Here is a 24871-nt window from a genome sequence, read left to right as displayed (position 1 = left end):
TTCCTGTGGCTTTTGTGATAACGTAACTCATTCTCACGAATGAAGGCAAATATACTACTCTCCAAAGCCCCTGAAGGCAGGACAAGAAGCAACGGATGCAAACTAATCAAAGAGAGAAGCAACCTGGAACTAAGGAGAAACTTCCTGACGGTTAGAACAATTAACCAGTGGAACAACCTGCTTCCAGAAGCTGTGGATGCTCCAACAAGTTTTAAAGAAGAGAGTGGACATCCATTTGTCTCAAATGGTATAGGGTTTCCTGCCTGAGCAGGGGGTGCCTCCAAGGTCCCTTCCAACTTTTTATTATTATTATTATTATTATCATTATTATTATTATCATTATTATTATTATTATTATTATTATTATTATTATTATTATTATTATCATTATTATTATTATCATTATTATTATTATCATTATTATTATTATTATTATTATTATTCGTGTCCCAGGATAATGATGTGAGATCCAATTTGGATCGATCACCGGGACCAGAGATTGACTCTTCCGACCGTTCGGACTAAAAGCCCAAGGAAACGGCAGCCAGTTGCCAGCCATCGACACACCAATCAGCCAGTAGGGAGGCACCACATACACACGACTCACGGAACAGCCCGAAGGACATATTCCAGCAGTCCCCACAAGGATGGGCTTCAGCACGCGTCCCAAAGCCTGGAAGAGTAAACCTCTGGTCCCAGCGACTGACCCACATTCGATCTCGTAATTCATTCCCTTGATAGATCTGGCCCTGTGAATGTGCTTAACTGGGGTGTTTTGTGCTTTGCAGCCCAACATCGTGGTGCTACGGGACAGAATCTGTAAAGCCCAGGGGGAGCTTCCCAGGGGCCCTGAGGTGCCCACGCCGCCCTTTGAGAGGCAGCCAGCAGCCAAGGGAAGAAGTGACTCCTTTGCGGGCCAGATGCAGATGCCACAAAACCCAACTCCACAATATTACCCGCAGGTAAAGGGCACTTTCAGCTGCCTCCCTTACGTTGGTAGTTAAAACAGTGTTTTAAACAACGCTGAGCATGTCTGCATGATGTTCTTCTGCTCAGAGTTACCCAGAAGTGTCCCTTGAAGACTCCTGAGTTAAGAGCACATTACCCTACTTTTCAGCTTGGAGAGACGCCTCTTGTTCCAGAGGTATTTTTGGACAGCTTGCCTAGGAAAGCTGCTGGAGGTTTTGTGCAGTGCCTAGTCGAGGTCTTCGAAACGCTCTTTGGAACGCTGATGTATTTTAACCCCCGGCTAATGTCTGGGAAAGCTTCTCCCTTCCCCATTTCTGGCTTTAGTTTGGGTCTTCGGTTTTAATAAAGCTTAGTCAGTTGTCCTTTTCCTGGCAAACACCTTGTCCCCAAAATGTTACCACAGCCTCAGCTTGTCAGCTAAGCCTTTTCTACTGGAGACTTTCTAGAATAGATCAGAGGTCCCCAACCTTGGCATCTTTTAAGACTTGTGGACTTCAACTCCCAGAATTCCTCAGCCAGCCATGGCTGGCTGAGGAATCCTGGGAGTTGAAGTCCACAAGTCTTTAAAAGTTGCCAAGGTTGGATACCCTTGTTCTGGATGGAATGCAGTTCCCATTATCTCCTTACGACAGACTGAAGTCGGTGATTGTTACACAGACCTGTAAATCGGCGTCACCAAACCCTGGTCCATGGCCCAGCACCGGGTTGTGGCCCGTTGGTAACCAGGCTGCACAAGTGGTAGACGAGTGCACAAGCGCATGAAGCTGCATTTGTAGAAATGGAACGCATATGCATGAAACCCTCCCACCCACCCGCCACCAGTCTGCAGAGCCTGAAAGATTGGAGACCAATCTGTCTACAGCAAAAAAAAAAAAAGCTCATAAACCAAAAAGGAGATGACTCATTTCTTTCAGGACACAAGTCACCAGCATGAGGAGTTTTGTGGGTTGATTGTTGATCAGCATTTCAATAGCTTTCTTTCTGTAAGCTGGTCATTTTACGGACACGTAGAATGAAACCTACAGTACAGTATTTCCTTTTGCTTCGTTCCCCGTAATAAATTGGGCTTCAGAGGTAGTATTGATTCCTGAGATGCATCCTATTCTCCTTCCTCATTTGCATCTAGGCATCAATTTGGAACAGCAGTTTGACACCAGTGTCTGTTGGGGACAAAATAGCAAATGGTAGAGCTGTTAAGCTGCTATCCGGGTGCCCTCTTACCGGGAATTAAAGGTCCTATTTTACTTCTTAAAATCCCCACAATTTTTTTTAAAAAAGTGTGCTTCAGCATCATCTGATTATCTCGACCTGTTTCCATGTAGGTCTCTTAGTCTTTGATTAAATTAGAACGAAGGGACAAATTTCCTGACACCATTAATCAGTGGAACTCCAGTTCACCTCTGGAGGTTTTCAAGGAGAGACTGGATAACCATTTGTCTGAAATGGTATAGGGCAGGGGTAGGCAACCTTGGCTCTTTTATGACTCATGGACTTCAGCTCCCAGAATTCCTGAGCCAGCATGGGGGAACCGTGGCCCCTTCATGACTTGTGGACTTCAACTCCCAGAATTCCTGAGCCAGCATGGCTCAGCTTGGAAACCTCTCCCTTTCCCCTCAGCATGGCTGGCTCAGGAATTCTGGGAGTTGAAGTCCACGAGTCATAAAAGAGCCAAGATTGCCTACCCCTGGTATAGGGTCTCCTGCTTGAGCAGGGGGTTGGACTAGAAGACCTCCAAGGTCCCTTTGCCTGCGGGGGAGCTGCCCACCCTGGATTATCCATGTTCCTTCCCTCTGACCCCTCTCCCTCCTTGACTTCCTTAATTGCGTTGCACCATTTGATCAAGGAACTGAAAAACCTCTAGTGTGCAGAAGACCACAATTCTTTTCAAGCAAGCTAGGCAGAAGAGCAGTTTGCAGCAGCTCTACGTAGAGCAAAAGGCAGCCTCATTTCAGAAGAGCTTTCATCAGCACATGGCTGAAGAAAGAGCGAGCAACTGCATATGATAGCTATAGAAGAGAATATTCGTAGGGTTAGGGTTAAACTCTGGGAACTTTGGTGCTCTCTGAGCTTGGTGGTTTTCTTGCAGACATTTCATTACCAAAGTAGGTAACATCATCAATGTTAGCACTGACGGTTGTTACCTAGTTTGGTATGATACATCTGCAAGAAAACCAGGAAGCTCAACCACGTACCCACAACTACACGTGAATCCAGCAATCAGTTTTTAAAGGTGGTCAACTGATTAATAACAGCACCAAGCCAGCAGAATATATTTGATCACTGCTGGGAGTCATCTGGCTGCTGGAATTTGAGAAAGACGAAGTAAGGGACAATCTGAACTTTTTAATCTTCCAAAAGAAATGCTGGGCAGCTCAAAATACATTATTTTGCTAAGGACTAATTTGCACGGCAAAATAAATGTCCATAAAGGTAAGGTGGGCAACCTTTGGTGTCCTTTTTAATCTTTTCTGTGAGGTGGAACCTAGAATGGGTGTTGCAGTGATGGGAGAATGCGGAGGTTGGGTCGTGCAAGTAAACAGGTCAGGATATTCTTTTCCCAGTTTTCGGGCAGGGTGGGATGGGATATAGGATTAGATTTTAAGTTTAAGTTTAAGTTTATCGAATTTATATACCGCCCTTTTTCCGTAGGACTCAGGGCGGTTTACAAAGTATTTAAAAACATCAATACAATACAAGAGTTAAAAAGCCTCATTTAGGCCTTATACTAGCGGTTCTTGTGCTTCCCACCACAAGATGGAACCAGTGGAACAGCTTCCCTTCCAAAATTGTGGGTGCTCCATCGCTGGAGGCTTTGAAGAAGAGACTGGACAGACATTGGTCTGAAATGATATAGGGTCTCCTGCCCGAGTTGTTGGGGGGGGGGGTTGGACTAGATGACCTCCAGGCCCTTTCCAGCTCTGTTATTCTACGTTCTACGGTGGGAAAGCATAACCCCAATTTTAATCAAGTGACTGCTGGATTTTGATGAGGCTTCTGCACTCTTGCCAGTTGTCCCATTATGTCTATTTTTACCTCGTTAGTCTGCATATGAAACATTGCAGCGCTTTAGGAAATATTATCTGAGAGAAGGGGGGAATGTGCTTTGTTTCTGAAAAGGAGCACGGTTTTACTTGACGGATTTGAGTTTTGTCTTTAGTCTTGGAAGCATAACCTAAGGCTCAGTCTTCAGTTAGGCCCATATGTTTCCCTTTTGCCTGCTTTAATTATCTAACCTCGTTTAGCAGCTTTATCAAGCAAATAGAGCTTTTTTTTTCACTTGTCCCATGTCTTAATCCTAGATTCCCAGTCCAGCAACTGTGGTGGACATAAACGGTCCACTGTCTTACCTTTCCTGTACCTTTTCTTGTATATATCACAATGCTGCGGGTTAGGCCCTGCATTAAACTCTGACAACAGAACGTCCTTAACAAACCAAAGAAAGCATGGAAGGATACCTGTTTCACATTCTTTTGACATTAGCAAGATATTTCTGGCTAATTTTCTTTGTGCGTTATTCAACTTAATTATTCTAACTTGCTGCTTACCTTTGTCAGTGGAGAAAAATACACGAGCTGCAAATAGTATAAGCTTCTAAACGCAGGGGCCTTCAAACTCGGCCCTTTTATGACTTGTGGACTTCAAGTCCCAGAATTCCTCAGCCAGCATGCCTGGCTGAGGAATTCTGGGAGTTGAAGTACACAAGTCATAAAGGGGCCGAGTTTGAAGACCCCTGTATCTAACAACTTAGCATGAATATTTTAACTCTCAAGCGTTGGCAGTTCTGGTAAATATTAGCTGCTTGCTGGTGTATTTAGTCTCTCCGCTTATTTCCTTATTGCTACTTGCATGGAGGATAGGGGTCTTCTACCAATTACTGTAAATGACTTGGAAGTTTCTTAGTGCATTCCTGAGCAGTCTGGCTGTCTGAAACGTTTTTGGCTTTTCACTTCCTTTTATTTTTATTTTTATTTTATTTTTCCATGATTGGTATCTCTCTGTTCAATTCAGGTTAGAATTGCCCCTACTGTTACTACCTGGAGTAACAAAAACCCCACTGCCCTTCCCAGCCTTCCTGCAGCCTCTCCCTCTGAGACACAGGTATAACATTCATTATTCCTCTTTGAGCAGAATCTGCTCTCCTCCTGTAGACCTCATGCCACATTCCTGGCGCTCTTTCCTTTTTTTCCCTTTTTTTTTCCTTTTAACACACTCTTATAATTCCCAATGCATTCTTGGTCATCTGGGAAGCGGTTTCAGATTTTCAGCTTATCTTGGGTTTCTCCATCTTTTGTCTCCCACGAGAGATATTGCTCCGTTTTAAGATACTTGCTGAATGTCAGATAATCAATGAATTTGGAGATCAACTAAACACACACACACACACACACACACACACACACACCCACACACACACACCGGGGTTTTAATTTGTGGCCCAGAAGATCCTGAATTGTCTCGTCGTCCTTTCCTAATCCCCAGATTGCTTGAAATGCTTCCCCATTTATAAAATGGCCCCTGTTTATAAAAGCCTTGAAACAGATCCATTCCGCCCCCCCCCTCCCAATCCCCGGGCCAGCACAGTAATCAATTCAAGATGCATTCAGTAATGTTGCCCCTTGAGACTGTAAGCTTCTTGGCAAATCAGATTTGAATGTTTTAGATTACTGTAATACAATATGTAGAAAGAAAGAATATGCAAGCTGAGATCAGAACGTCTCACTTCCACTGCAGGTCTTCTGCTGCTACCCATCAAGTCTTAACTTCTCTGCTTCTCGTTCCCTTCTTGCTTTCCTTCCCCAGAGGGACAATCCCCCACCTCCTCCAGGGTTTATTATGCAAAAGGACGTGAATCCCCACATGCCACCGCATCCGCCTGCCCATCCTGATTACAATATGTACACAAGACCACCATGCCCACAACGTAAGTAGCTTGCCATCTTTTCTGAATCTCACATGCTGGATTCCTTAAGATGACTCAGCAAATATGGGGTAATATATTGCTTTACTTTTTCTTGAATCTTAACTCAAGAGGTCTTCAAGCTTGACCCTTTTATGACTTGTGGACTTCAACTCCCAGAATTCCTACAGCCAGCGATGCATCGCTGGCTGTAGGAATTCTGGGAGTTGAAGTCCACAAGTCATAAAAGGGCCAAGTTTGAAGACCCCTGATCTAATTCATCTCTCTGAAGATAATGTTACCTGGTGCCAAGCAGTGAAATCTAACATAACTTAATATAATGTAATGCAGTGTAAGAAGGCTAACCCTTTCTCTTCTCCCAGAAAATTGAGCGGGGAGAACACGGGTCTTGATTTATTATGAAAAGAGAGCTTTCCCATCTCCTTCATCTTTTCTTTTGATTTCTATGCTATAGCTGTTTGTTACTATTGGTATCCCTTAAAAGTGTTATCTCTGGAGTAGAGAAGTGAATAAAGATAAATTGTCCCAGCTTCTGTTACGATGCATTTCCCCTTTCGGGGATAAAATAATGATTCTGGTTCTTGGACACTGCTTAGATGGTAAAAAGGACCTGAACATTTTGCTGTGGCCTTCTCTGTCAATAGAATAACTCAGCCTTTTTCAACTGTGGCAACTTTTAAGATGTGTGGACTTCAATTCCCAGAATTCCCCAGCCAGCATTGCTGGCTAGGGAATTCTGGGAATTGAAGTCCACACATTTTAAAATTGCTACCGTTAAGAATCTCTAGAATAATTTGTACAGAGCTCTTAGCCAATGCTTTCCAGATGCCTTAGACCAGGGGTAGGCAACCTTGGCTCTTTTATGACTCGTGGACTTCAACTCCCAGAATTCCTGAGCCAGCCATGCTGAGGGGAAAGGCAGAGTTTCCAAGCTGAGCCATGCTGGCTCAGGAATTCTGGGAGTTGAAGTCCACGAGTCATAAAAGAGCCAAGGTTGCCTACCCCTGCCTTAAACTATATATCCCATTATTCCCAGCTAGCTTGCCAAATCACTAAGTTTGATAAGGTTTCTATCCAACATGTCTCAAGGATGCTAAGTGGAGGAAGGCTGCTGTGTGAAGAGAAAAAGCAGGCCATAATAGTTTTAATTAACCACAGCTAAGCCAAGCCTCGGTTTACTGGACCACTTGGAGGGAAGAGTGTCCGTTAAGTTCTAAAGTCTGATAAATCGAGATTGATGCTATTAATGCCAGATGTATTAATACACATCCTTTGCACAATTCAGTAAAGGACGTAAACATCTCAGCTGCACGTTTATGTGAAGGATGCGATCTGACACATTATGCAAATTATATATGCCCCTTGAATGGACTTCATCCATTGTGATGGAGGGGTTTGAAGCTTGCAATAAAATGTTGGCTACTACATCCGAACCCGGCTAAATAGAGGTCTGGAAAATCAGAAGTTCACATTAGAAACAACACACAAGTTGTTTACCTCACGAGTTATTTTCCCAGCACTGTCAAAAGGACTACAAATTTATTTGTTTATTAAACTTATTCGCCGCCCATCTCGCTGTTCTGCAACTCTGGGCAGCTTACCACGAATTGATATTACAAAAAAATTAAAACCTGTAATAATGATAACATTAAAATTAACCAAGATTTTTTTTTTTTATTATTATTATTATTATTATTATTATTATTATTATTATTATTATTATTATTATTATTATTATTATTATTATTATTATTTACTGTTTATTGGCTGCCCGTCTGACCTCGGGGTAACTTTTTTGGGTCTTCAGTCATTAAACGATAAAAATTGTATCAGCTAAAAACATAAATGCGTTCGTGCAGAAGCAAACACCGCAGCCCAATTAAAGATGGGGAGGGTGGGAGAATTGGCTAAGATAACCCGGGTGGGGATATACAATAGGGTGGAGGTGGGATCTTCTAATCCAGGAACCACCTTCAAGATGACATGCCCCAATCCGTGCCTCCAGCCTTTTGGCTGAGCCAGGTTTTAAGGCTTTTATAGAAGGCCAGAAGGGTAGGGGGATGGGGGGGGACAGGTCTCACCTCAAGGGGTATGATATTCCAGAGACCGCCGGCCAAACCCTTTTTGGCCTACGGAGTCCACAGTATGCCGCTATTGCCAGCATGGGTAGGGTAGGCCAATCCCATTGGCTTTATAGGTAATATCCGACACCTTGAATTGGACCCAGAAGCAGCAGGCAACCAGTGCATCTCCCATAAAAGTGGTGTTAACGTGGGCCACCCGAGGGGCACCAAGAACTAACTATACAGCGGCGTTGTATGCCAGCTGTAGCTTCCGAATACTCTTCAAGAGTAGTCCCGTGTAAAGTGCAGATGCTGCCTTGCCCAAGTGGCCCACCCTTTGTGGTCTCTGACTGAGCCGAATTTCAGCCCAGATCTCTCCTGTTTTGGATATTGTGCTATGTTATTTGCAGCTCTAGTTGATTAATTTCCCCCAGGGCATCTTAGAGGCATTAAAGAAAATGAATATAGATTTTGCAGTCAGAGAGCTGCAGTTTAGTGAGAATTCATTTGATTTCCTTCTCTCTCTCTCTCTCTCTCTCTCTCTCTCTCTCTCTCTCTCTCTCTCTCTCTCTCTCTCTCTCTCTCTCTCTCTCTTTCCCTCCCCCCCCCCATCAATAACTAGTGTAACAATTCTTCACAGCCTAACAATTTCTATTCTGGGCAAAGTACCGGTATTTTGTGCTTTTAGGCTGACTAATAGTACGTCCCAACTTTTAATGATCGCATTTTGAAGTGGGGGGGGGGGGGGAAACGGCACTTGGATGATTAATATCTTTTCTAAACCAATATAAATCTGTAAAGTAAGTTGCGCCTTGTTTGTATGCGGATGTTTTAATTCTTGTTCAAAGCTTCATTTTGGCGGGTTTTTATAAACTCTTAAACAGGAACCCTGTTCAGAAATCTACACGGGTAGCCCTCGACTTACGATCGCAAGTGAGGCCAAATTTTCCTTTGCTAAGTGGGCTGTGCCTCACTTTAGCACCTTTCGGCCGCGGGTGTTAAGCGAATCCCTGCAGTTGTTAACTGGATCATACGGGCACCGAGCGAATCAGGCTTCCCCCATTGACTTTGGATCATGTGACCCGGGGAAAAGCTGGGACGGTTGTAAGCAGTGGTGGGATTCAAATAGGGGAACAACCGGTTCTCTGGGTGGTTGCCGCTTCTGGAAGTCCGTGCTGGGCCTGGGCAAAAAAAAATAATAAAAAAATTAGCTCCCGGTTTTGCCGAAGTGGTGCGAACCGGCCGAATCCCACCACTGGTTGTAAGTGTGAAAACCGATTATAAGTCACTTTTTACGGTGTTGTTGTAACTTCAAACGGTCACTAGCAGAATGGGCGTTAAGTCGGGGACAACCTGTCATCTGAAACAATTGCAGACAGCGGTCAGCGTGTTCTTCTTACTAACGTCGTCCTCTTTCTTCTCCAATGTAGCTTGTCAACCAACCCAGCCGTATTCTTTTCGACCGTCACTTTATCAGCCGCAGCAACCTCCTCTCGCTCCTCCTACTTCGGCCTCGTACCCTACCCCTAACCCCCCTTACATGCCCCCTAATACTGCCAGTGCCATGCCTCCTCCCTTATACACCTCCCAGCCCCAGGCCTCTCCAACAAGCTTGAATCCCAGCTCTTCTCTTCCTGCTCCCCCTCCTTCTGGTGCCTCCTTCCAGCATGGCCGGCCAGGAGCTCCAGCATCTTCTCTGCCGTACGCGTTGCCTCCTGGACCAACAGGTACAGAGACCGCGACCAGTGAGTTGGCTGCTTCCCAAAGAACAGGTCTGCGCTTAAGAAAAGGGCAATGGGGGATGTTTGCACTGCACACTGAGACAGGCTGCCTTTGACATTCTTGTGATTAACGTTGCATGGGTCTGGTGATCTTGTCTCGCGAGTGACGTGACATCTGGGTCCCGAATTGCAGAGGGCTTGCCCTCTTTGCACGCGGCGTGGCATCCAACGCTGTCTGGCATCCTGTTCGGAGCAATTAAGATAATACATTTTTGGGGGGCCCTCTTAAGCTGGGCTGCAGTTGGCACTCCCCCTTTTTCCTTTATGGGGTATTTAGGAAAAGCAGCTTCCATAACTTTATTAGTTAAAAGGCATCGTGCAGTTGCTCACCGAAAGGCAGTGTGTTTTGTGCCTGTCAGAAGGAATTGGCAGCTCTGAATCAGCAGCTTGTAGGAGCAACAAGCTGTTTGGTTCAAAAGACTGGAAGAGAATCTGGCTCTTGGTATATTTTTGTTCTGTCCCAGGATTGTTTAGCTATTGTTTGCAATCTGTGGCTTACCAGCCACGAATCCTTGCTGTGACGTTAGCATGCTGCTCTTTTATTTACTGACATGTTTGTTCTCATCCTTCCTTCCAAGAGGTTCAGAGCACTTCTATAAATGTTTTTTTTTCCAACCTGAAGAGGTGGACCAAACCACAACATAGTAGCTAGTTCATGCATTGTGCCAAACCACAGTTTTATTTTAACCATCATCTGTTCTCAGAGCCAATATGGTTGGCTTCACAACTATGTCAATATGATGTATCAATCCAGCAGCGCACAACTGATCTCATAGAAAAAGGGTCTCCAGACTTGGGCAACTTTAAGACTTGTGGACTTCAACTCCCAGAATTCCTCAGCCTGCGTGCCCAGCTGAGGAATTCTGGGAGTTGAGGTCCACAAGTCATAAAAGGGCCAGGTTTGAAGACCCCTGTCATAGAACAAGGGTCTCCAGACTTGGCAACTTTAAGACTTGTGGACTTTAACTCCCAGAATTCTTCAGCCAGCCATGCTGGCTGGGGAATTGTGGGAGTTAAAAGTCCACAAATCTTAAAAGTTGCAAGTTTGGAGACTCCTGCCATAGAATGTAACTAGCTTCGCAACTGACTGGGATATGACGGCAGGGTCCTTCACATCCTTGTCTAAGCACTAAACTTTTCTGGACCTCCAAGATGTTATCTCTGTATGGGCTCTTGGGAGTGGCATTCTTGCTGCACCTTATTTTTATGCTTGTTCCCAACACCCCTCCTTGTATAAAATATTTATCTATGCAAAAGCAGCTGTTTTTTTTTAATTTGCAGAAAGTGTGTGCACTGTCTTGAAGCTGTCTGGCTTCAGCCATTTTTGGGGGGGAATGCTGTAGTTTTCTGCTGCATATTTTGAGAGAGCACTGGAGGGCAAAGATTTGATTGTGGGCAAGAGGGTGGGGGGTGATTTTTAAATATTATTTTGGGAGTACTCTTTTTTTTCCATCGCTGTTTTAGGTATGAAAAATCTATTTCACGTCTTAGCATATCTTTTTACCCTCTCTCCCCTTTTCAAAAAGCGTGCCTGGCTGAGGAATTCTGGGAGTTGAAGTCCACAAGTCATAAAAGGGCCAAGTGTGAAGACCCCTGAGTTGTTGTTGTTGTTGTTGTTAGCTGCGAAGTCGTGTCCGACCCATCGCGACCCTATGGACAACATTCCTCCAGGCCTTCCTGTCTTCTACCATCTTCTGGAGTCCATTTAAGCTCACGCCTACTGCTTCAGTGACTCCATCCAGCAGTGTAATCTAATGCAGGAATCCTCAACCCTCAGTCCTCAGCCCAGTACGGGCCTTAGCTCACTAGGAACCGGTCCGCAGAAGCTTGCGAAGCTTCATTTGTAAAAGCGGTGTGTCTGCCCAAAACTATCCCCTCTTCCCCGCCCCGCCTCTGCCAATCTGCCAAGGCTGGGGACCACTGGTCTGATGGATTCTTATAGTGTTGGAAGTGATTTCAGAGTCATGATTGGCCCACCTCTCTGAAATCTGGCCTATTTATTTTTAAATGTCATAACCCCAACCGGGTGGACTAATTTTGGCCGGTGAGCCACTACGTTCAATCTATATTCTATCTAAATTAAATTAAAATATTCACTGATAAGGGAGTGTTGGCCTTCCAGTTGCACCCAAATGCCAAGGCAGTTTAGAAGGCCATTTAAACAATGCAGTTTCCCCACCAAGGGCTGAACAGAAGCACGTGTGCATGACTGACGCATCTGCTGCTCTACGTTTGTTAAGCATGACAGAGACAAAGTGCGGCTTTTAAAAATGAGCTTTTTCTAACCTTGCTTTTATTCCTTTTTCCCCTCCTTTGGTCTTGGGCACATTGTAATGCATAATAACAGATCTGTTCCTTTACTGGTGTGATTTAATATTCCCTCATTTTTTAAAAAGGAGAATAGAATAGGGCAGGGGTCAGCAACCTGAAACAGTGAAAGAGCCACTCGGAACCGGTTCCCTCACAAAAGGAAAAACTGGGAGCCGCAAAAAATGTGTGCACATGTGCGTACATGCGCGCATGCGCAGAACAGGGTTTGACTGAAGAGTGGAGCCAAGGCGAGATATGCACCTACCCTGCATATTTGAATTGATTGGTTGAACTTTTTTAGTCCCACTTTTTTTTGGGGGGGACTGCACATGGCAGAGGACTGGGAGCCGCAGGAGATGGCTGAAAGAGCCGCATGCGTCTCCGGAGCCGCGGGTTGCAGACTTGTGGAATAGGGGAAACTAGGAAGAAGAAGGTGTTTGGGATATGTCTGCTGCCTTGAGTTATTTGTAAAAATAATAAAGGGGGAGACAAATAAATAAGAATGATCCCTCAGCCAGTGTATCAAAGGGCACATCTGGAGGAACGTGAATTTTACTATCAGTAGTAAAGCTGCAGGTTTTTCCGGCAGAATAAAAGGTTTCAGAAGCCACGTGGTGCTGCAGGGAGAAAATCTACATCAGCATTCTTTCAAAATTCAATCAAGTCTGTGCTCATTTTAGCATGCACTCCTTCCCCTTCCCATTTCAGTGATAAGAAATAGAAGTCACCAATTAAGTGCAAGCAGAGTTATGCATATCACAGCAAACTATAATTTTGTTAATTGTTTTTTATTGAGCTACGGCACAATTAATGGATTCACACTAAGTCTGAGCTATAAACCAAGCTTTCTAATCTCCAGTGGCTGAGTTTGCACAATATGTTAAACCACAAATGAGGATTCCTCGCTTTGGCATAGAGCATTATATACATTCCTTGCATATTTGATGAAATTCTGGGGCTGAATCTGGAGAATGGTACGAATGTTGCTTTCATGGGGTTTACTGCATCTTCAAGTACAAAGCCTAAAAAAAAAGAAAAAAATGAACACTCGTTCATAGTATATGGTTTAAAATATCTCCTAAGTTGTTTTGTATTTTACCTGCAGAATATCATTCTTTACAAGATCCAGCCAGTTTCCTGCAAGGTGAATTATCTTGTAATATAAATGAAACTCAGCAAAAGGTTCTAACAAGTTTGGATCTAGCCTTGCATGTGATCATGTGATTTCAGATTCGGAGTGGATTAAATTTAGTAAATTTCAATGAAATTTAGCATCTAATATTTTTTTAAATAAAAATGATAATAAAATAAAGTAACTAATCTGGGTTTTCCAATCAAAGTTCTGTTCTTAAACAGTTTATCAAAATTCTTAATAATCTTTCTACAAAATATTAATGTCCAGTCAATTCAGCTACATATTATGAGCAGGGCGATCAAGGAGACAGAAATGCACTCTTTAGACTAGTACTCCTAGCTTGGAAAATATGTATGGTATTTATAAAAAAAAATGCTGTCCAGGATGGAATTATTTGTGTAATTTACTTAAATGAAAGAGTTTCACAGAAATTATCTAATATGCGTAGTCCTTGACCTACAACCCCAGTTAGGACAAGAATTTTCGTTTCTAAGCAAGGCGATTCTTAATTGTCCAATGTGACGACCTTTTTTGTCACAGTTGTTAAGTGAAGTGCTGCAGCTGTTAAGGGAAATGATGTGGTCGTTAAGCACCTCTGGCTTTGCTTGTTTGAAGCCAACTGGGAAGGTTGTACCTGGCGATCACGTGACCCCGGGATGCTGGCAGCCATCCTCCTAAATGCATGCCAGTTGCCAAGCTTGCAGCTTTGGATCACATGACCCTGGGGATGCTGCAAAGGTCATAAGTCACCTTTTTTCATGCCATTGTAACTTCAAGGAGCCACTAAACGAATGGTTGTAAATCGACTATATGTAGTTTCTCAAGTGGACCCCTAAAATAAGGAATCCCAAAAAATCACGACAATTTTCATCTAGGGCAAACTCATTTTGCCACTTGTAGATAATAGCAATAATGCCCAGTCCAGAATAGCACTCAGCAATAGCACTTAGACTTATATACCGCTTCACGGTGCTTTACAGCCTTCTCTAAGCGGTTTACAGAGTTAGCATATTACCTCCCAACAAGCTGGGTCCTCGTTTTACCGATCTCGGAAGGATAGAAGGATGAGTCAACTTTGAGCCGGTGAGACTCGAACTGCCAAAATGCTGGCAGTCAGCAGAAGTAGTCAGCGGTACTGCATTCTAATCACTACCCTATCAGCACTCAAATAGCCTCGAAAGATATTCAAAATTGTCATAGAAGAAAAGGCTGACCACATGTCCTGTCTTTGGGATGGCAAGGCAGGGTTTTTTGAACCAGGCAGCCGTGTTACAGAACAGACCTTAGTAGCCAGCACTCAGATTTCAGGGGGAGAAGAAAAGCAGGAAGCAAACTGCCAAGTGGCTTTTCAGCAAAAGATTCTAAGAAGGAAAACAATCTTCGCCTCTCATTATGTTGTGAAAAACATAAAATCAGGGAGTTTAAGAGATGCAACAGCCAGGGATAATTTGTATATTCAGAGTCCCAATGTCATATCTGCTGGAGGCGAAAAATTCAATTTCACCTACTCCATTGGGTGCACTACAAATTGAGATTCTGTTATGTTTTTGGCTAAGTGATGAAAGAGGAATGTAGAACACCGAATCTTTGGTCATCTTAAATCCAGCAGGTGGCCAGTCTCTGCATTTTGACCAAATATTAGTCAGGTTCTCTTAGTATTTTTCCCACATCCACCTCATCCTTAAAAGCAACAAAGGCAAAGACAGGATGGATACTTCTTGATGCTGAGCAGACCTAGGAGACCTAGATGTTAACTGAACTGATGGCATATGTTGCTGGATTTACAGTTCAAGGGCCAGCAGTAATTATTTTCATTTGGTGCATTTCTCACCGTTTACTTTGCAGATTTATAGGCTGCCCAATTCTGGTTAGCTTTTAAAAATACAATCAGATAACCTCGTGTTAAAAAACAACAACTTAGAAATCCTTGGTTTTTAAAAAAGCAGCACTGTTGTGCAATAAATGTGTTTTTTGTATTTATTTGAACAATCCTTGCAATGAATGAAGGACAGAACATTGAGTTCTGGATACCACCCAAACTATTTTAGAATGGAATCCTGGGAATAAGAGGAAATTCCAGTGGGAACATGTCCCCCTGCAGCTTTGCAATTCAGAGAAGCTCCATTTTCAGCTGGACTTTCTCAGAAGCAATTCCTAATGGACTGTGATTAAAATGCGCTCAGAATTATACCAGCCCAAGCCCTGAATAAAGCTAGATATATATGCAGTGGATTAACTACCCATCTTTTTAGGACTGTACATTTACTCTCAGCCTGCTCTCTTGTGCAAACCACTTTCCCTTGTAGTATATACAAAGGGACCCATTTCATCTGAGCTCACATTTTCTCCATTTTACAAGGTGATCTGCATGTGCACATACTAATGTGACGTGGGTTGTCCTGTTTCTCACCAGTCGCCTTCCTGTGGACTTTGTGAGAGTATTTGCCACCCTAGTTGCTTTTTAGGTTTAGATGTGTACATTGTCCTTCAGGATCCTTGTTTAGAGCTGAAAAAGCCGTCCCACAGTGCTTCCATTAAGCATTGGAACATTAGAATAGTTAGCTTAGAAGCCAATTACCGTAATACGTGGCTTAGAAGCTTGAAGCACATGTAGAAGGTGGTCTGGGTTGCCATCTTGCCAAGCTTCCAAAAAGTATCAGGCTAATATACAGAAGTCATGGAGATCAACAGCTATTGATCTTGATGGCAGCGTGACTGCCTCTGAAGACCATCTGCTGGGAGGTTGGTGGCTTCCTTGTGCAGTTGGTTGACCACCACGAGAACAGACTGTTGGACCAGATGGGCCTGCTTATGGTCTAACCCTGGAGATTCTGTCCCAGCCTATTAACAATTCCATTTAGTAAGCTGCTGATCTGCAATGGAGAAAACCCCCAGGGCTTTTGTTTATTTACTTGTTAAGAGTTACATTCCACCTTTTGCGCCAGAGCCATGATGGTATATATAGCGCACTCTCTCCCTTTTTATTTTAAGCCTGCAACAAAAACACCAAAATTGAGCTGACCCAAAGTCACTCCTGTGATCCATCTTGAAATTTGGTTTTGCCCAAATTTGAAACAGCCGCTCCACCATATTAGAAGTATTCCAGGAATTTATTAAATGTATAGGCCACCCATAGTCGCTTTTCAGAGTGAGATGGGGGCATATCAATTTAACAAAGTTGGAACAAGGTGTCTGAAGCTTGAAATGTTTCAAGAACCCCTGATTGAAAGGTTTAAACACTTTCTAACCCTTCACCTTAGCCTGGATACCAACCAGGTTTCTGAGATTAAACTGTTTACAGATGTGGAAAGTCAATCCACTTGAGGCCCAGGACTTCTTAAGAAGTGTTAGTGTGCAGAATCTTCCTTCTTTTGTTACCAGTTAAGATGATTAGCAACTTGAGCAGCTATATTTGCTGATAGTTCAATGTGCACAGAAACTGTACATTATAAATGGGCAGACACTGTGATTTTCTGATCCTTCTGCTTTAATCTGAACTTTTTCCTGTATGTTGTGTTGCTGTGGATTTATGGCTTGGAGTATTAGCGCAGTGAAAGATAGATGGCCTTTTCAAGGTGAGGAGAGGAGAGAAGTTAAGTTTCCATGGTGAGACACAGCAGATAAAAAATTATTTGCTTTTCCCCAGTATCTGTTAAACCATAGAACAGATTCAAACTAGGTATTAAAGAAAAATTACTATATTACAGGTCCAGTTCATTGTAATTAATAATGATTGTACCCATTGGATAACTAGTCAAATCTTAGAAGAGTTAGGATAGAGATTCCCCCTAGAGTTGAAACATTTACTGTATGGACTGCATCGAGCCATAGAAGTGAATAGTGATGCTTATCCAAACAGCTGGCTCTTAATTCAGTGTTCAAGTTGAGTTGCTCCAGTGTGCATTCCAGATGTGCCAGGATTGCAGATGCTAAAGTTGGCTCGCTTGCTAAAAATTATGAGATTTGTATTCTGATTACATCCGAAGGGCACCAGATTAGAAAAGGCTGTTCCAAAGCCTTGTCCTCTATTCACATCTGTCAAAACAAATCTTAACTTACTTAACTGGAAAATAAGAAATGAATAGTAATAAATGATCACAATGATGTGATAGTATATGCATTTAGAGCAATTATATCAAACTGTCTGCTGATTAATAAGCCAGTATCAGCTTGATGTACAGGTAACATGAGCAGAAACATTTTATATTACTATCAAGGTAGATCATATTTTAGAAATCAGCTAAGCAGAAATTCCAAGTCTCTACCCCAAGACGTTCGCAAACTAGGGGGTCCTTGACTTATGACCACAATTGAGCCCAAAATTTCTGTTGCTAAGTGAGTCATTTGTTAAGTGAATTTTGCCTCATTTTAAGATCTTTCTTGCCACACTTGTTAAGTGAAACACTGCAGTTGTTAAGTGAATCTGGCTTCCCCAGTGACTTTGCTTGTCAGGAGGTCGCAAAAGGGGATCACATTACACTGGGACACTGCGACCGTCTGTGAGCCAGTTGCCAAGCAACTGAATTTTGATCACATGACTGGGGATGCTACAGCGGTCGTAAGTGTGAAAAATGGGCATAAGTCATTTTTTTAGTGCTGTCGTAATTTTGAACAGTCACTAAATGAACTGTTGTAAGTTGAGGACTGCCTGTACATTTGGACAAGAGGAGAGGAGAAATTAGAGGAGGAGAAATGTACATAGTTGCAGAGCAGCATAATAGAGTTTGATTTACGCTGAAGGTTAGGAGGAAGGAGTTAAGCTCCAGGCTTCTTAGATTCATTAAATATGTTAAATGTTACAAACACAAAAGGTTCATCCTCCTGTGACATTTCTAGATTTGATGAATTGGTGAACTTTGTCTAGAATATTTGCAGGTCTTTCTTTTCGCCACTCAGATTTTCTAGATTTGCCTCTTGACTGTTTGTTCTTCTTGCAGGTCCTCAAAATGGCTGGAATGATCCTCCTGCTCTAAGCAGAACTGCAAAGAAGAAAAAGGTTAGCAACACAAGTATGAACTGACAAACACCAGTCTGGCTTACAAACAATGCTTGACCAGGATTTAACCCTGCAGGCAGGATGGTGCCTTCTTCAAACATGACATCTACAAGCTTCCTCTTATTCCCCTTCTATGTCGTCCCTTGGGAAAATAATACACCAGAATTTATTTTTAGTTTAACAGAGTCACGGAATTTGTATTTCTTCTGTCTGGCCCAAAACATAATATTTGCTCAGAAAAAGCATGCAGATTGGACCATTCATGGGTTTTCTCTGTTTTCCTAACCGATAAAAAAGAGTTATTTTGGAAAGTGTTAAATGCACACACAGACCTGCAAAAAAAAAAGCACCACAAAAATGGTGAATATGTCATTGTTCCCCTTAAAGAGCGGAAATATACAACTTAATGTTGCAGGGATCCTGGAAACATTATTACAGAATTGTGATTTTGAATATGACAGAAATAGAAAATTACTAAAAAAAACCTATGCTATGGAGAATAATAGTAATCACATTTAATCTTAACTGAATATAAATTAAATGGGATTGCCCTGTTCTCATCCGCAGTGTTTTAAACCCTACAGGCCTGAATGCCACTCAGAGGACAGCTGTGTCCCTTGGCTCAGAAAACGTTGCCCACCCTTAATTTTCAAACATCATTTGTAAAAGAATTGCAAAGATGATAAAATTTGAGTCCTCCAAGATTGAGGGGAAGAAAGATGGGATTTTTATTATGTTGACAAGGATGTAAAGATCCAGATTTTCACGGGTGCGATTGTATGATATGCAACAAAACTTTTTTTTATGGCAGTTTTGATTGGAAACAGTTGGCTCTCTTTCTAGTCAATTGTCTCACATGTTTAAAAGACCTTTTGCTAAGCTCTTAATAATCGTTAATTTTCATGGATACTTTTAAACCAGTCAAGTTGATACCTTCTGCTAAGATTGTTTTATTCAGGGTATTAATGATGATGTATTTCCCATCATTGCATCAACTGACACAATTCAACCATCTTTTTCTTTTTGCAATGTTTGGCTCATTCATTTATTTATAAATTTTACTTATAAAATTTATAAGTAAAATTTTATTCAGGGTATTAGTGATGATGTATTTCCCATCATTGCGTCAACTGACACAATTCAACCATCTTTTTCTTTTTGCAATGTTTGGCTCATTCATTTATTTATAAATTTTACTTATAAAATTTATAAGTAAAATTTTATTCAGGGTATTAGTGATGATGTATTTCCCATCATTGCGTCAGCTGACACAATTCAACCATCTTTTTCTTTTTGCAATGTTTGGCTCATTCATTTATTTATAAATTTTACTTATAAAATTTATATCCAACAACTCTGGGTGGCTTACAACATAAAAACACCGGAAAACACCATCCATTATAAAAACCAAGCGGATTTTTAAAAAAACATTTAACAGATAAAACGAAGGAAAAAAAGATGGCAAAGATGGGAGCTGGACGCACACGGGAGAGAGGTGGCGCCAAATTTTAATTGGTCAGCTACCAGGCAACCATTTTGATTAGTCAAAACCATTAGTTCCTTGTTCCTTTTTTTCCTCGTAGGTGCCTGATACCTTCTTGCCTCCTGTTCCCATCATGGCCCCCATCATGACTCCTTTGTCAGACCCACAATCTCAGCTGCAGCAGCCTCCCACATCAGCCCCGCCTCCTCCCCAGGTTCCCTTCCAGCCCTCCCATCTGCCTCCGGGCCAGCCAGGCTTACAGAACCCCTTCCAGAATGTTCCACCGCCAGGGGTCCAGACAATCATGACTCCTGCCGTATCGGCGTCTAGCATGGAAGGAGCACCTGGAGCACCAACAGGGAACGCCATGCAGGTAAGGTTGCCTTGATAGGCCAGCGATTGTGCTTGGAGGTCCCCAAATTCTTAGTTGCCTAAGAGGTGCAAGTGCAGCCTTCCCACTCTATAAGAGTCTTCCTTGGAACATCGCAAAGAGCTCCGGAGGCTGAAGGCACCATAGGTGGGGAGTGTCTCTGGAGATTCTCAAGTCATCCAGGTTACGATTGTCCCAAAGGTGCTTTTCAAAAATGCTTCCCAGTTGCATTTTCGAAAAGCACCTTTGGGACATACACCGGGGGGGGGGGATCTGCTAAGGAGAAATTCTGAAATAGTGCCTGCAGGAAGATTTTCCAGGAAATTTCCACTGGTGAAGAAACCCGGGGTGGTTGCCCCCGTTCCTCCCACTTGGAAGTTTTTCTGTGAAAAGAACTATGATACGAATTGTGTCTATGACTGAACTTGTGACTACGAACTGAACTTACAGAAGAGAATATTGGATTGAACTATGGAGCTTTTTGGTTGTTTTCTTGCAGACGGTTTCATCACCAATTTAGGTAACTTTTATCAGTGCTAGTAGGGAGAGGAGTGTGTTCCCATGTTATATTCTAATGGGTGGCCCTGCCAGGAATTGTCAAAGAAGCTAACCATAAGCAGCAGCCCAATCAAAGAACCACCAAGCCCACTCCCACCAACACTGACCAAGGCTGGGGACACTCAAAACTCAAAAAAAAACAACCCCCACACAAACAACCTATTCAGGTATTTCTTTCTCTCCCCAGCACATGCAATCCCTGCCCACGGAGAAGATAACAAAAAAGCCCATTCCTGAAGAACACCTCATCCTAAAGACCACTTTTGAAGCTTTGATCCAGAGATGTCTCTCTTCAGCTACAGATCCGGTACGTCTTTCACAGGAGACGCCAGCTCTGTTTTTTGGGGTTTTTTTAAAACGCATTTTGCACGACATAATCATACATTCATAACTTGTGGCATCCATCATTAGGTGACAAGTCACACCAGGCCTGATTTATTACCCCTGGCTCGGCTCTCCCCATGCTTCATATAATCAGGTTATCGGGGAAATTGCAGAATTGCAGCTCCTGTGTGATTTATGCTGTGGGTCATAGAGGAAGCTGCCTCTCCTCTTGAGAAGCTCTGATGAAATGTAGTGCTTGCCAGCACCCGTGGGAAGCAAACTTAAAGGCATGCAAAACATCCATTTGCAGTTATCTCTACAATGGGAAATAGATGACTCCCACAGTCCTGTTAGCTCCTGACTTGCTCAGAGCTTTTTTTTTTTTGCACAGAAAAACTTAACTATTTTTTCCAACTCAGTTTGTGATAAGCTATAGCACCTGTCACCCACAGCCAAGATGGGAAGTGTTAGGAAATTATAGAAGTAGTAGTAGAATAAATATTAGAAAAGGTTGACGTGCATGACAGATTTGAGCATTACACCATCCTGTTGTGATTCCGTGCCAGCTTGTGATCCTGGCAGCTGAGTCCCGGGAATCAGAGGAGGAGGGGGGGGGGCTTGGGGGAGCCATCGGAGTCAGAGGAAGGCTCTGATGAGTTACAAGAGTTACAAAGTGAGGAAGAACCTGGCCCCAACACTTGTGGTCAAGCTGAAAGCCAGCTGTGCTGGGAGCATGAGTCAGATTCGGAGGCAGCACAGCTGGAAGACCTTAGAGACGCACGTAAACGTAGACAGGTCAGACGAGTAAATCAGAGGGAGGTAATGGGGCGACTCCAGGGGAGAAAGAGAAAGCAGTGAGAAGCCACACCTTGGGGGCTGCATAATAAAAAGGGAATGTGTGAGCAGGGCTGGTTGTTGGAGGCAACCGTTTGCAAAGAACCTCTGTGTCAAGAGATGATGGTCTGTTTATTTTACCAGTGAGTTATTTCCTGTTTTGGCTCCTGCTCTATTTTGTTTGTGGACAAGGTGTGTAACTTCAATAAAAGGGGTTTATTTATCCAGTCTGCTGCTAAATTAGGGGTTGCCTTGTGAAGTAACGAGGTACGTACGCTGGGACAGAACACATCCTGAGACCTACAAGGAAATACCAAGGGCTCTAGAAAAATAAGTGGGTTCAATTCAGTTTGGCAGGTCCATAGAGCTGTTGGAACTTAGAAATGAAGACAGAGGGATTACTTGTTGACATGCCACAAATCACAAAGAGATCAGTTCTTCTTTGGAGGGGATCCAGAACTGAGTATTCTCTTCTTCCCAATACCAGGATGCAAATCCAGAACTTGGATTCAACCTGCATTAAGAAGCTTATTTTTCTTGATCCCAAGCCAGTTGCCCTTTGTAGCTTTGATGGTTAATGTAAAATTTCTAACTGTATTCCTTTCCCCGTGGATATACACCTTGAAGACAGATAAACGCAACTGTGGTCTTCTGTCAGTGCAATAAGACAGTATTTTCAGTAATTTTCTGTTCTGCTTTCTCCCATAGCAAACCAAGAGGAAATTAGATGATGCCAACAAACGCCTCGAATTCCTGTATGATAAGCTTAGAGATCAGACGGTAAGCTTTATATATTGCCAGGGCTATCCCTTACATCCAGTGAATGAATTGCATTTTGTGGGCTAGAGCCCAGTGTTCAAGTGCATCAATATCCTTCTGAAGTGTTGGCTATTCCCTCCAGCTTGGTGTTGTCTGCCGATTGGACGGGTTCCCCTTGTATCCCCTCATCTAAATCGTTTTTTAAAGTGTTGAAGAGTATTGGGCCTAAGACAGAACTTTTGGGGTACCCCACTGCTTATTTCCCTCCAGGTAGATGTAGTTCCATTGAGGCTTGCAGGTTGAGTGTGGTTGGTTGGCCAGGTGATGCTGTCTTATCCTACATTTTTGTAGTTAGCAAGAAGTAAGTTGTGGTCAGGACTAAGTCTAATTTACCTCTTGAGGATTCCAGATCAGTACAAGAACTATGTGAACCTCGAAGAAGGTTCAAGGTTGAAGACCTTGAAGAACTATATAAACCTGTTCAGTTGGCCACCTCCTCTTGCACTTTAAATCCCCCATGATCTCGCAGTGGCACCACAAAAGATAGTTTGACTGTAGGTTTTGCCATTCAGTACTTTGCTGTCTTCGATAAAAACAGGTAATAGTTGAGTGTAAGTGATACAGTGGAAATATTTTGCAAGGTTTGAAAGAAGAGACGTGGGTACTTGTGCAAGATAGCTGCTGTGAAATAGTTTATGCATTCACAAAGAGACTTACAAGGTCGGTGTAACTGATACAGACTTTTCATCTAAACAATAGCTTGTTTAGGAGTCTGTATGTGGTAGGATATACAGAGATCTTTTTTGAACCCCTAGTTTTGTTTCCCAATTGTTTCCCCAACCAACAATGATTGAGGATGCTCTAAGAGAGTAAGAGATGAAGGGTTTGCCCAAAAATTAAGATTAGGATAGGACAGTACCCATAAGTGTAGTTTCAGCCCCAAAGCCCATCTTTGCCCTTATAACCTAGAAGGCAAATTCTCTGTGCATTTCGGTTGGCAAATTGAAAAAAAATCTCAGGGGAAATAGCTTAGGACTACATATAGGTAGTCCTCAACTTACAACCATTCATTTAATGACCATTGAAAGTTAAAAGAGCACTGAAAAAAGTGACTTATGACCATTTTTCACACGTAACGCTCATTGCAGCATCCTCATGGTCACCAGATCAAAAGTAGGACGCTTGGCAGTTGGTTCATCTTTATGATGGTTGCTACGCTGACTCAGGAATTCTGGGAGTTGAAGTCCATGAGTCATAAAAGAGTCGAGGTTGCCTACCCCTGATCTATCCTTACCTATCAGCAGCTGCTTTCGGTTAAGCAGATTCAACTACTATCCAAGCCATCACAAAAGCTACAGATGTTCTAACACATCAATTTGGAGAGTCCTTGATGCCCAAACAGGCCCAGGTTGGGGAAAACAATCAATGGTGTTAAGGATGGTTCTCATGTTTATTTTCCCTTCTTTTTCCAGCTCTCTCCAATGATAATCAATGGTTTGCACAACATTGCCAGGAGCATTGAAACCCGGAACTACACCGAGGGGCTGAACATCCACACTCACATCGTCAGCACAAGTAACTTCAGCGAAACGTCAGCTTTCATGCCTGTGCTGAAAGTAGTCCTCACTCAAGCCAACAAGCTTGGAGTCTAAAGTAGGCTTCGGTAGAAGTCATGGAGCTGTGGAAGGGTGCATGACGTGTGTTCCATATTCTGTCCCTTTAGAGCATGATGCGGTAGAGAGCAAGTCATGGCAGTGTCCCTGCCAGAGGAGCTTCATTTTAGAAGGGCTCGTGAGCTCTGGTGCTTATTCTTTCTCTTCTCTTTTATTATTCCTACCTACAGATACTGTATTTAATTATGCCACCCCCTCCATATTGTTCATTTTAAATGCATGGTATCTGCTGCTTTGAAAGTGGCTTTTAAATACTGTAAAGAGAGAGAGTGTGAGGCAGCCATCGTCAGAAAAAAAATATCCTTCCACAAGTTTCATTATCAACCAATTAAAAGTTCCAGATTCTATTTTAGATGTGTGCTGACTTATTCTTTTAAGCATCCATTGTTGTTGTTTCGATTATAACCAGCTGAAATTTCAATTCATGTAATGGTTTTGGGGGCCACATGACTGCTTATTTAGACACCAGGCTAGAAAGCAGAAGATCGTGAGTTCTAGTCCTGCCTTAGCCATGAATGCCAGCTGGGTGATTTTGGGCCAGTCACTCACTCTCAACCCAACTCAGCTCATAGCGTTGTTGTGGGGAAAATAGAAGGAGGAAGGATTGTTGGATATGTTTTCTGCCTTGAGTTATTTGTAAACATAATCAAGATGGGATACAACAAATAAAATTAAAATAAATAAAAAGTACTTTCTCA

At 42.8% G+C, this 24871-nt stretch overlaps 1 protein-coding gene across 5 annotated transcripts in view; it reads left to right on the top strand.

Moving 5' to 3' along the window:
* Window positions 1–24520, top strand: part of SEC31A (SEC31 homolog A, COPII coat complex component) — a 61131-nt gene extending 36611 nt beyond the window's left edge. For 2 of the 5 annotated variants that reach the window (XM_081332293.1, XM_081332292.1), the window contains exons 20-28: window positions 789–962; window positions 5770–5890; window positions 9381–9677; window positions 13147–13185; window positions 18114–18172; window positions 19756–20028; window positions 20771–20890; window positions 22450–22521; window positions 23973–24520. In XM_081332293.1, coding sequence (XP_081188419.1) covers window positions 789–962; window positions 5770–5890; window positions 9381–9677; window positions 13147–13185; window positions 18114–18172; window positions 19756–20028; window positions 20771–20890; window positions 22450–22521; window positions 23973–24152 — 1335 coding nt within the window. In that variant the 3' untranslated portion in view covers window positions 24153–24520. Of the gene's footprint in view, window positions 1–788; window positions 963–4977; window positions 5068–5769; window positions 5891–9380; window positions 9678–13146; window positions 13186–18113; window positions 18173–19755; window positions 20029–20770; window positions 20891–22449; window positions 22522–23972 lie in introns of all 5 variants that reach the window. The other 3 variants (XM_081332296.1, XM_081332294.1, XM_081332295.1) reach the window with 3 other exon arrangements.
* Window positions 24521–24871: the final 351 nt, after the last annotated feature.

Source organism: Vipera berus (genome assembly GCF_964194415.1).
Source record: "Vipera berus genome assembly, chromosome: 7".
Classification (NCBI taxonomy): domain Eukaryota; kingdom Metazoa; phylum Chordata; class Lepidosauria; order Squamata; family Viperidae; genus Vipera; species Vipera berus.
This window is presented reverse-complemented; position numbering and strand designations above follow the sequence as displayed.